The following is a 12,370-nucleotide window of genomic DNA, read 5'->3' on the forward strand; positions in this document are numbered from 1 at the left end:
CACCCCCTGATCCTGATTCAATCACTTCCAGCCAATTGAACTGGTTCCAGCTAGCCATTGCCTGCTTTTGGCCACACAGCACCCACTCCCCAGAGATGCACTTATCCTAGTTAGATGGCATCTAATGCCCACCTGAGATGACTGACTTGACAATTCCTTCTGAGTTCCACATTTTGATTGAGGAAAAATTTGACTGTGAGCCCTGACAAATAAGTTGTGCCTTCTTGGGCCTGAATAGATAGGACAGATTTGAGTTCTGTTGAACTGAGTCCTCAAGAGTCAAGGGTCATTGTAAAAGTCAGGAACAAACCTGTGAATTCCCTCAAAAGTTCCCTCTCTCAAAAAGTTACCATCACTGGAGCAACTGGGACTCTTGACTCTTGCCCCTTGTGCCAGGCACAAATTTATAATCTGGGAGGACATCTCATCAAATATGAAGGCCTCCTCTTCAAGTTAGAAATAACCATCTCCTTTAGACTAAGCCAGCCTGCCTCCCTCCCTCTCATTGAAGCCTGAACTTTCCACTTTGACTGTTCCCCAAGAAAAAGATGATGCCTGCATCAGCCTGAGACATATAACTTCAACCTTAAAGTCCTAAAAACTGTCTTCCCACAACTATAGGATAAAGACTCACCTCTAGACCTGGTCACCAACCATGATGCACTACCATGATGCCATTGCTGTCATGTCACATGGAGCATAAAGAGACATCCAGCTTTGCATCATCCTGATAGGCTGTTAATCACCTTGGGAAGATCTCCATGATGTCATCAATGCAACCATCACCTTGCTTTCTGTGGTTCCAACCAATATACCTTTTTTGGACTTTTAATTACTACAAGAGTTTGGGAAATCTCCCACTATTTTCAGAGAAACCAAGGTGATATGGTTTGTGTCTGAATATCCCCCCCAAAGCCTCATTTGGTCATGGGAGGCAGACCTTTTGAAGGTGGCTGAATTTAGCGTTTGTGATTGTGATTAGTGGTATGACTACTGTATCCATCCTGGGGTGGATAGCCTGCATACATAATGAAGGAGAAAAAGAGGCTTGCTCCTCCCTTTTGCCTATTAACTCTGATCACTTCCGGTATCTGCCAAGCCACCATGAATGACTGCCCCTGTGCCATGCTACCCTGCCTTTGGGCCAGCTGATCATAGGCTGAAACCTCCACAAACTCTAAGCTAAATAAACTTTTTACTCTTTCATTTTGAGTGTCAGCTGTTTTATCTCAGCAATGAGAGAAAAGTAACCAAGACACATAGCAACGGATTTATCCTTTTCAGTCCCATCACAGTCCCCCAAGAGAAAAAAATGAGACTTCAAAAACTGTAAAATGTCTATAGACTATCAAACTAATAAAACACACCTCTCCTGCCTATGCCAATTCAAGCCCTCCACGTTGCCAATGCCATTGCAAATGCCTTCTATATACATTGACTCAGCCTTCTGCCACCCACAGCCTGCTGGTATACCTGCCTCACCAAAAGAATACCTTCTTTTGCCTTTGGTTGGCTCCTGTCAGCCAGCCCCTCTTTGCTTTGAATGGAAAGACCCCAGTTCTGGATTCACAAACCAAGTGACCTGGAACTCAACCTTCTAGAGGTTCAAAAACTTGTTTACTCTTTGAAAAAATATTTCTGATTAATGACACTCAACTGCCTGCTAGAAAGACACAAAAGTTCTGCTACAATATCTGGCAGAAATTGGTTTTTAAAAAAAGAAGTTGTAAATTTCTTAGAGCTGCTGGCTTCTATAAAATCTGGATCCTTGAGTTCACAAAAACAATCATGATTACTCGGAGAGTCAGATTTTGGGAGAACCCAGTGGCCTACCTGTGCAACTACTTGGAACTGGTTGTAAAGGCTTCCCTCCCACTTTGTCTCTGTACTCCAACAGCCACTATATTTCAGATCAAGAAAGCTGACAAGCTCACCTTAGACTGACACCTAACTGTCCAGGTACCACATGCTATCCTGGGATGAACTGTTCTGAAAATGGATCCCTGACAGATGCTGAGTACACCCTGTTTATGTATGGAAGTAACTGTGTTAGAAATGAAGTCCAACTATGTATGCTGAGGTCACCTTGGACAAAAACTATTTTGGCCAACACTGTCCTGCAAGGATGATCTGCACAGCAAACTTGCTTCCTGCTGCTGTTTGGAAATTTGCCACTAATGATGCAAAATAATCCAGTCCAGAGGCCTTATCCCACCTCTGGGGATCCAACTGACTGACACATCAACCACAGCCCCCATATCCCTAGATATGGCCTACACTTGATCATTGGCAGCAACAACAGGCCTGCATTTGTAGCAGAGGTAACTAAAAAACTAGATTAAATAAAAACTATATGCAGCATCCAGGCCATAAAGTTCTAGAAAAGTTAAAAAAAAAAAAAAAAAAAAACTTCTAACTAGTTAAAAGATCTGCTATATCCACAGACATTCCTTCACACACATATTATCCAAGTACATATTAACTTCCTTTATAAGCTTCAGAAATCCAGCCTTAGATATGGTGGACAATTTATCTGGAGAGCTCCTTCAAGTCTCACTCTGAAGAGAATGCTGACCAGTCCATGCATGACTGAAGCCTGAAGACATCATTCACAACAGGCTGCTTACCCCAGCCCTTGCTTCTCCAGCCCCTGCTAGCTGTGCTTGTTTGTTTGTTTGAGGTTTTTTTTTTCCTTAAACTTGGTGGACAGTTGCCCCAAGAGAATAGAATCAATCAAACATTTGACCAAGATTTGATGAACACACAAGGCACATTGGACTCTCTCCTAGATCAAGCTAACTCCCTTACTGCCTTGCCAGAGTAATCTTACAGGACAGACAAATCTAAATTATGTCTCTTCCTAAAAACAATTTAGGAAAAAGCTCTGTAATAAAATAATCTTGGGGAGCTTGGCTAAGGCCCATCCTAGGATCACTGACAATCTTACTGTTACTGCTTCTAGCTGGACCTTGTCTCAGAAGATCACGTGTAATATGCCAAGCATAGACTTGCTGGGAAAACCAAAAGAGGAGTGAAATATAAGAGAAAATTCACCCCAAGCCAGCACACTTTAGTTTTTTAGGTGCTCCAGTCATAGTTCCTGTTCCGCTTCCGGTTACATCTGTCTCTTAGAAAAGGCTGGTAGGGGGCTGGGGATTTAGCTCAGCAGCATAAGCGCCTGCCTTGCAAGCATACAGACAGTCATGAGTTCGATCCCTGGTACCGATAAAAAAAAAAAGAAAAGGCTGGTCACTGTGACACTTACCTGGTCACTACGATGCACACTGTACAAACCAATCCCCAATTGACAAGCCATTCTACCTCTACTTCCTGCTTGCTTATGCCACATAAGCCCCAGACCACCAGAGATCAGGGCCTGATATTCTAGGAATGATCCCAATCAGTGCCAGTCGACATAAATAATTCTGCCTCCAAATCCTGGGTGTTGTTTCAGTGTTCCTGTTTGCCGTTGCAATTTCCCATGCTAGGGTACTGACTCATCCAGTAAGGAGCTTCCCACTCACTCCTCAACTCAGACTTCTGAGCAGGAGATCTTTCAAATCTGAGACACTACACACCTGGTAGGAAGTTACACTTTCATCAGTTTAAGAGGAAATGTGGGTAATAGCAATAACCTAGCAGTGACAGTGAACATTTTAGGGATGAGCACTCAAATTGCAACCCAAAACCCACTTATTTATCACATCATACCAATACCACGATTAAATTTGAATATTGTTTTAGTTTAGAAAAAGCAACTGTACATTAACATTGTTTGAAAAATAACACATCGTAGGTTTGCCCTCAGCAGAGTGTCTTTGCAGGCAGTACCCAATGACATTATGAAAATATGTGTGTGTCTACTGTAAAGGCCACCAGCCATGCTTAGGTCCCAACTGTGTCTAAGATTGGTCAGCCCCAAGCACACTGATCTACACAGTCCTCAGTTCTGCAACCCAAAAAGACCCAAGGGAAGAGGTTTGGTCTGCGAGGAAAGCACCTCCTCCTATTTGTAGAGTAATTCTCAAAATCAGTCAATACCATTAAATAGTCCCCTGTCCTTAGGGGACCATTTATAATGGAGACCAAAATGAAAACTCATAAAGGCTGGGAAGTGGGGCAGAATCTCAGGCTTCAAAGTCAGACACAAAATCTGCCTGGAACTGAAAAGGTTCGTGGGATGCATGACTCATTATTTTATAAAATGGAACAGTGCCAAGGAAACCGGAACAAATTAGTCACTCTATGGACAGATCAAAATTCAAATTTGTAATTAGCTGTGAGAGGCTGAACAAAATTAAATAATTTCTCAGATTCACCTCTCTCATTTATAAAATGGGTGTCATAGTAGTTCCTACTTTATCTCATAATTTGTAAGAATTCAATTAACTACTATATAAGAACTTTGTCCAATGTCTGATGTTGAATATTTGTTCCTTAACAGTTGATACTGTATATCTAATAAGTACAAGATAGTATGAATTGAAAGACTGAATTAAGTGTTTCAGGAACCAAAAATGGGAGATAAGAGATTGTCAGTTCATTAAGAATAAGCTCCATGGAGGAATAGTTGACAGATAAAATATGGGTTGCTTAATTAAGGTTAAATTTCATACAAATAAGTGATATTTTAGTATGTCTCTTATTGTTGAAGCTTTACTTTTTGTCTATCTGAAATTAAAATGGAAACTGATTTTTCTGGTCTTTTTAACGGAGTTTCACTATGCAGTTTAAGTGCCTTGAGCTCATTTTATAGCCCAGGCTGGTCTCAAACTTGCTACGATACTCCTGCCACAGCCTCCTGAGTGCTGAGATTACAGGTAGGCACCACCAAGCCCAGCTAACCTGATATTTTTATGTGCACAAAATGGCAATTGTAATACAGAGAAAGTAAAACTTAAATTGTTCTTTAGAAGAAAAGAGCAAAATGCCAGACAGAGAAATAAACATGAACAAGAACAGACTAAAGAGAGGAGCAATCAATGGGACTGTCTTGTAAGTTTTAAGAAGATATCTAGGCCAAAAAGTTTAGATTTTATCCAAAATGTATGGGAGTTACAGGTAGCATGCTGTGACAAGGTGAAAACCAAAAAAAGAGACACCTATAAGGAAGGAATAAGATTTCATAAAGAAAAAGAATGGATCCAAGCCAACTCCAGGATTCAGTTTGTCTTTTGCGGTACTGGGGAGTGAATCCAGGGCTTTCACACTGAAATACCTTCCTAGCCCAGGACCTTTTAATTTTGAGTCAGAGCTTTGCTAAGTTGCCCAAGCTAGCCTTGAACCTGCCCATCCTCAGCCTTCCAGAGCTCTGGGATTGTAAGCATGTGCTGCCATGCCTAGTGGGACTCAACTGTTTTGAACTCAGTCAATGAGATAGGTGATAGCCAGGAAGATCAAGTTTGTGGCTGCCCTTAGGATCAAATGGGAGTGGGGAGAAAAAGAGTTGAGAAAGATATTAGGAAGAAAGGTAATGTCTGTGGGGAAAGTGACTAAAATTGTAAATATGAACGTGTCCTTTCCACAGTCAGAAGTTTAGTTTCTGCAGTCTTATTAGCACTGATCTGAATAACAATTAAATGCGAATCTGGAGAGACCTCTGGAGCTAAGTTAAGACCAAAAGGGAAAGATTAGGCATTTATTATCCTCCTTACTGTCTGTCTAGTAGTGAGAATAAATTAAAGCAATGTATTCATTTAGCTCCCTCATTGCTACCACACTCCACGTAGTTCTCTTGCCCACTATAAACGACAAAAGCTCTCCAAAGACAGTTCAATGAAGGCAAATAGCCTGGAGAGCTCAGGGCAACTCTCCCTGGGGTCTGTGTCACAATTTTGTTTTTCCAAATTGGTTGCTTCCTTTTTCATGTGTACATACACAAAATTCTACTCCTCTATATGCAAAAAAGCTATACCCCATGTGGTAGCTTTTGCTTAGAATGACAACTTCTTCTCTTCAGAAAAACTCCCAAGCATGAGCCTTTTGTTTTGATTAAAAGCCTCTATAGTACAGAGTACCGCTGCCTCGAGATACCTGTGCAACCAAAAACCAATGGTCCTAAAAGAACCAGACCCAAAGGGTCTGCTTACAAATCCAAATCTAAGCACTTCATCAACTTCTGATTATTCACACCAACTTTCAAAACCTCTGATGGATGTGATAAAATTCATCCCATCAACATTGCTGCGTCAAAATCTTTGTGCATGGCAGTTAGTCCTTCTGCTTAGACTGCTTATTACTACCTGCACCTATCCAAACCTATCACCCTCCCAGAGCCTTCCTGACTCTCACTTCCTTTATTATTACTGCCAACTACGCTAATTTCTCCCCTTTTCAGCGGGATGATGCATAACAAAACCCCACAGTCCATGTGCGACTTCCGTTTCCGGTATGTGACTTCCGGCAGTAGGAGGCTGGACCACGCAGGCGCAGAAACAGCTCCGCACCCCCACCCCCACCCCCACGCTCCCCGCATCCACCCAATCCCCTGTTCCCCGCGTGCGCACTTCCACCCTGGCCGTTGGAAAGCTGAGCATCCACACACCAATTTAGGAGTTGGGGTTTGGCTTCCAGCTGCCACCTGACGGAGTCAACATGGCAGAGATGCTTGAGTTCAGTGACATCTATCAGGAGATGAAAGGCTCCATGAAGGAGGGTCATCTAAGGTTGGACCATCAGGGTATCATCTTCAGGCACAGCAAGACAGGTAAAGTGGACAACATCCAGGCCTGTGAGCTGATGGAAGGTGTCTGGCGCAGGGTATCTCTGGGTCATGGACTTAAACTGCTCCTAAAGCATGGCCATGTCTACAGATACGATGGCTTCCAAGAATCGGAGTTTCAGAGACTCTCTCATTTCTTCAAGACTCACTATCATCTTGAGCTCAAGGAGAAGGACCTCTGTGTAAAGGGCTGGAACTGGGGGACAGTGAAGTTTGGTGAGCAGCTTCTCTCCTTTGACATTGGCAGCCAGTCAGTCTTCGAGATACCCCTCAGCAACGTCTCCCAGTGTACCACAGCCAAGAATGAAGTGACTCTGGAGTTCCACCAGAGTGATGATGTAGAAGTCTCCCTTGTGGAGATGCGCTTCTATGTTCCTCCTACCCAGGAGGAAGGTGTGGACCTGGTCCAGGCCTTTGCCCAGAATGTGCTGTCCAAAGCAGACGTAATCCAGGCCACTGCAGATGCCATCTGCATCTTCCAGGAGCTGCAGTGCCTGACTCCCCGAGGTCGTTATGACATTCGCATCTATCCCACCTTCCTGCACCTACACGGCAAAACCTTTGACTACAAGATCTCCTTCTCCATGGTTCTGCACCTCTTCCTGCTGCCCCACAAGGACCAACGCCAAATGTTCTTTGTGATCAGCCTGGATCCCCCTATCAAGCAGGGCCAGACCCGTTACCACTTCCTCATCCTTCTGTTCTCCAAGGAGGAGAACATCACTTTGACTCTCAACATGAATGAGGAGGAAGTAGAGAAGCGCTTTGAGGGGCAGCTAACCAAGACCATGGTAGGGTCACGTTATGAGGTGTTCAGCCGGGTCATGAAAGCCCTTGTAAACCACAAGATCACAGTCCCTGGTAACTTCCAAGGGCACTTGGGGGCCAAGTGCATCGCCTGTTCCTACAAAGCCAGCTCAGGGCTGCTGTATCCGCTGGAGCAGGACTTTATCTATGTCCACAAGCCACCTGTCCACGTCCACTTCCATGAGATCGCCTGTGTCAACTTTGCCCGTGGTATCACCACCACTCGCTTCTTTGATTTGGAGATTGAGACCAAGCAGGGCACTCAGTTCACCTTCAGCAGCATCCAGAAGGAGGAGTACGGAAAGCTGTTTGATTTCATCAGTGCCAAAAAGCTTAACATCAAAAACCAAGAATTGGAAGATGGCAAAAATCCAAAATACCGCAAATACACTGACTCTGATGAAGAACTGCATGATGCCTACCTGGAGAGGATGAAGGAAGAGGGGAAGATCCGGGAAGAGAATCCAAATGACAGCAGCGATGACTTGGGAGAGGAAATGGATGAGTCCTTCAAGCCTGGAGAGGAAGAGGAGGAAGAAGTGGCGGAGGAGTTTGACAGCAATGCCTCTACCACCAGCTCCTTCAGTAATGAGGGTGACAGTGACCAGGATGAGAAGGAGCAGAAACAGCTCCAAAGGGCCAAGACAGCCAAGGATCACAAGGACCACAAGAAGACCCAAGAGGTAAAGAAAAACAAAGATCCCAGTCCCCACAAGAAGCCCACGTCTGCTTACACGCTATGGCTGAAGGCCAATCAAGAGAAGATCAAGGCAGATCACCCTGGCATCAGCACCACAGATCTTCCTAAGAAGGCAGACAAGATGTGGAAGAGGATGTCCAAGAAGAAAGGGAAGTTGGGGCACGGGGGTAAGGATGAGGTCGCCAGCTGTGAATGTGAGAAAGCCACGAAAGAATGTGAAGGAGGCCCATGTAAGTCTTCTAAGAGGGACAAGGCAAAGACAAAGAAAGACAGAATAAAGATGGACAAGAAATCCCCTCCACCGAGGGGCTCCTCCTCCAAGTCATCATCCAGGCAGCTAAGTGAGAGCCTCGAGGGCAAAGACTCTGTGCCCAGGGGAGAAAAGGAGCCGAAAGCAGTGGGGGTGGAGTAAGAATTCTGAAGAAGAGGGTTGGCCAGGGCTCCTTGCTGTTGGAAGGACTCGGCATCAGAATCCAGTGAACAGAGGAAAGCACTGTACTTACCCTGTCAGGCCTCCAGCCTCTCACTAACGCTTCGGTACAGTGGTACCTCATATGACCCGCAGTCCTTGGATCCTGTGCCATCTGGTGGCACATGTGTCCCTGGGGCAGCAGGGAGGCTTGTTGATTCTTTGGCTTCCCACGAATAGCTCCTCATAAGGGAGGACACAGCTGACGCCTCTCCTCTTCACGTTCCTGCGGTGGGGTCAGGTGAGGGCAGGCCTGTGGCCACTTTAGGGCCTATTTTCCTGTTTGTTTTTTGTGTCTGGTTTTTGAAATAAACGTTTAATAAAGGGAACTGACTTTGGAGTCCCCCCCAAATTATTTTGCATTAGTTCTTTGTACAGCAGAATTTTGTCCTGGTTTCTTAGTGAGACTGTAAACTCTACATGAAGACATTTCTTGTCCATACTGCATTAAACTTGAAATTAAAGTTGTAGCAAATGTATTACATTAGTGCAAGATCTGACAGAGAAGCTGGGAAGGGGGACATGTACATGGTCTCCATAGTATCTGCTCAGTTTCCTACAAAGTTGTAAAAATTTAGCTTAAGATCCTTCTCTGAATCTTGAGCTCTTCTTTTTAAGAAACAGAAGGAAACAAAAGAAAAAGACAAAAAACACATTTTTAAAAATGGGCAGGTATATAAAACCCAATTGCTTCCATATATATCAGCAATGAACAGTTAAAAATTTATTTATTTAGGGGGTTTTACTTTGTTTCGAAACAGACTCTTCCTGTGTCATCCAGGCTGGCTTTAAACTCACTTTGTAGTCAAGGCTGCCCTCAGACTTTCACCAATCCTCCTGCCTCAGATGCTTGTTGTTAGAATTATAGGCATATGCCACTATGCTTGGCTTTGAATTTTAAATTTAAAACAATATTTATACTATCGCCAAAAATTTTTTTAATTAAAAAGATTTGAGTGTATACTATGTACAAGTTCTACATAAGGAAATCTATCAAGTTGTCATGAAAGAATCAAACAATAAAGGAGAGATTCCTTGTGCCTGGATTGGAAGACTCACTATTATTAGGATTGCACTTCTTTCCAATTTACTTTCCAATTCACCTGACTCAAAATCCTAGCAAGTTATTCTTTTAAGTACTAAGGGATTCTGAAGTATACATGAAAAAAGCCAAAGACCAAAAATAGCTAACACAATGTTGAACAAAACCAGCAAATTGATACTACCTGACCTAAACACGGTAATCGAGGGAGGATGGCACTGGAAAAGAACAGACAAGTCCAAAGAGAGCCCAGAAATATACCCACATCAGTGCAGACAATGGTTCCTTGACACAGGAGCAAAGCAATTTGATAGGAGAAAGGACAGGGTTTTTTTCTCCAACAAATGGTAGTGGAACAATTTTACACAGACAACAACAACCAAAATAGATCTTTCTCAGATGGGAAGAAGGTCAAGATATGGAGGAAAGGGAGGGGGAGGGATGAAAAAGAACCAGAATGTATTGTGTACATGGACAAACTCCGCACAAGTAATGGAAACATTATATACTACACATATGTACTAATAACTCATCTGACAAAGTGCTGTTATCCAAAATATATCCCCAAAAATCATAAAATTCAACAAGAAGCCTAATTTTTATAATGTACAAAAGATCTGAACAGATATCTACCTTACTGAAGGAAATATGTGGATAGCAAGCATATGAAAAGATGGCTCATCAGAGATGGCCAGGAAGTTGCAAATTAAGACAAAAATGAAACCCATATCTATCAGAGTGGCTACAATTCTAAACAAATGCTACTGAAGATGAGATGATTGCTTGTGGGGGCAGTGCAAAAGGGCAGTTGCTTTGGAACACACTTTGGCAGCATCTTACCTGACTTAAATATTCTCATACCACACAATGCATTGACCACACCCCTAGGCATTTGCTGAAGTAATTTGAAAACTTAGGTTCACACACACAAAACCCCGTATGTGAATCTTTTAGTAGCTTCATTTATAATGGCCAAAAATTGAAAACAAGATGTCCTTTAATAGGGGACTGGACAAACTGTGGTAAAATAGAGTATTGTTCAGCGATTAAAAAGTAATATGGTGTTAAGCTACCCAATGACACGAAGGAAGTGTAAATGCACTTTGTTAAAGAAGCCAATATTGAAAGGCTACATATTGTATGCAGCAGGCTGCTTGAGGTACCTCAGCCTCTTTGGCTGTTGGTGATCGCTCCCAGAGACTCAGCTCTGGAGAACAAAACCATTTCCATCTGGAAAAGACAAAGCTATGAAGACAATAAAATGGTCCATAATTGCCAAGGGCTGGAGAAGGAAGGAAGGATAGACGGGTGAAACAGGGGTTCTGAGGGCAGGGAAGCCTTCTGTATAATATTGTCATGGTAGATGACATTTTGCTTTTCCAAAAACTATAAAATGTATGGTAGAACCAGTTAATCCTAAAGTGAACTGTGGGTTTTAGTTAATAATAACGTGTCAGTATTAATTCATCAATTACGCAAAGGATAAAAAGTGGATTGTGAAGCATTTTAAAACTCCTCTCGGGAGTGTAGCAATGAACCGACTTTTTAATCATGCCATTATGCAGGAAAAGATTCATTTCTGTAAAATATGTCCAAATTGCCTGACAGTGATGATGTTTGTATTCAACTACTGAACCCCGCCCTCGTTTGACTAAAATACTGCTATGCTTCATGCGTGCTATTTGCTTCTGCCTTAGCAGAAATGAGTTTCCTCAGAAGCCTGAGTAAGCCGGAGATTCACTTTGTAACCCTTACTCAAATCACGTGATTGTCTTCTCCGTGTCACCCGGGAAGGAATTTTCAGTCCCTCGGGGATCCTCCTCAGTGATCCCACAAATTGTTGAGAGGGTTGGTGGGAAGTATATGGAAGTACATGCTTTCATAATGGGTTCCCTGGGGCCCTATGCAGACTCCAGGTGCTGAAAGCTAGGGTGATAACAGGCAGGCTTTGGCTTTCTTCCCTGGAGTCCTCCTTGGGGTGGCCCAGCCAGCTCCCTAGGCAACAAGTGCCTAATAATGACTGTGTTTGTAGTGCTAAGGGTACCACATCTAAAGAGCCAGAGAGCATTCATTATGACACTTAAGCTACCTCTTTGGCTCTTGGCCCTTGACTGCATATCGCAAGGAAGAAGGCGAAGACATTTCAAGAGACTCTTTCAGAGTCACTCTCAGGTTACTAAAAAACTCAGCCAGCCTGAATTCTCACCTGGGGCTCTCCATTAAAGTTTTCCTGAAGCCTTGAGAAGAGACTTCAGACAGCATCCGGAATTGGGCAATACTTCTGTGACACATGGCGTCATTCATGCTGTGGAAGTCTGCAGCAGGCTGCTTGAGGTGCCTAAGCATCTTTGGCTACTCCCAGAGGCTCAACTTTGGAGAGCAAAACAATCTTACCTTCGCCTAAATCACCGCATCACCTAAGACCAGGCTTCCGGACTTTCTGTAACTGATGGAGACTTGGGTTGGTGCACTTTGGAGCTGAGCTCTCCGAGAGGCTCTTAGGAACACAAAAGAGTAAACATTGCTGAGACTTTGTTGAGTTTCTTCTCCTCTGCAAACAGATGGCTTCATGCTCAAGGCAAGAACTGCAACCCAGCGCCAGGCCCAGAGCGTCTCAGCATAGAGCAAAAC

General features: G+C 43.5%; 1 protein-coding gene across 1 annotated transcript; it reads left to right on the forward strand.

Moving 5' to 3' along the window:
* The first annotated feature begins 6,525 nt into the window (after positions 1-6,525).
* On the forward strand, positions 6,526-9,039 carry LOC100732305 (FACT complex subunit SSRP1-like). The gene has a single exon (XM_063230406.1). The coding sequence runs from the start codon at positions 6,595-6,597 to the stop codon at positions 8,638-8,640; it is 2,046 nt and encodes a 681-aa protein (XP_063086476.1). The 5' UTR covers positions 6,526-6,594; the 3' UTR covers positions 8,641-9,039.
* Positions 9,040-12,370: the final 3,331 nt, after the last annotated feature.

This window comes from Cavia porcellus, unplaced genomic scaffold (genome assembly GCF_034190915.1).
Source record: "Cavia porcellus strain 051 isolate PalLab524CR breed Dunkin Hartley unplaced genomic scaffold, mCavPor4.1 scaffold_1, whole genome shotgun sequence".
NCBI lineage: Eukaryota > Metazoa > Chordata > Mammalia > Rodentia > Caviidae > Cavia > Cavia porcellus.

What these genes read in the sequence shown, in the direction of transcription:
- LOC100732305 (XM_063230406.1), top strand. Translation starts at nt 6,595, where the DNA reads ATGGCAGAGATGCTTGAGTTCAGTGACATCTATCAGGAGATGAAAGGC.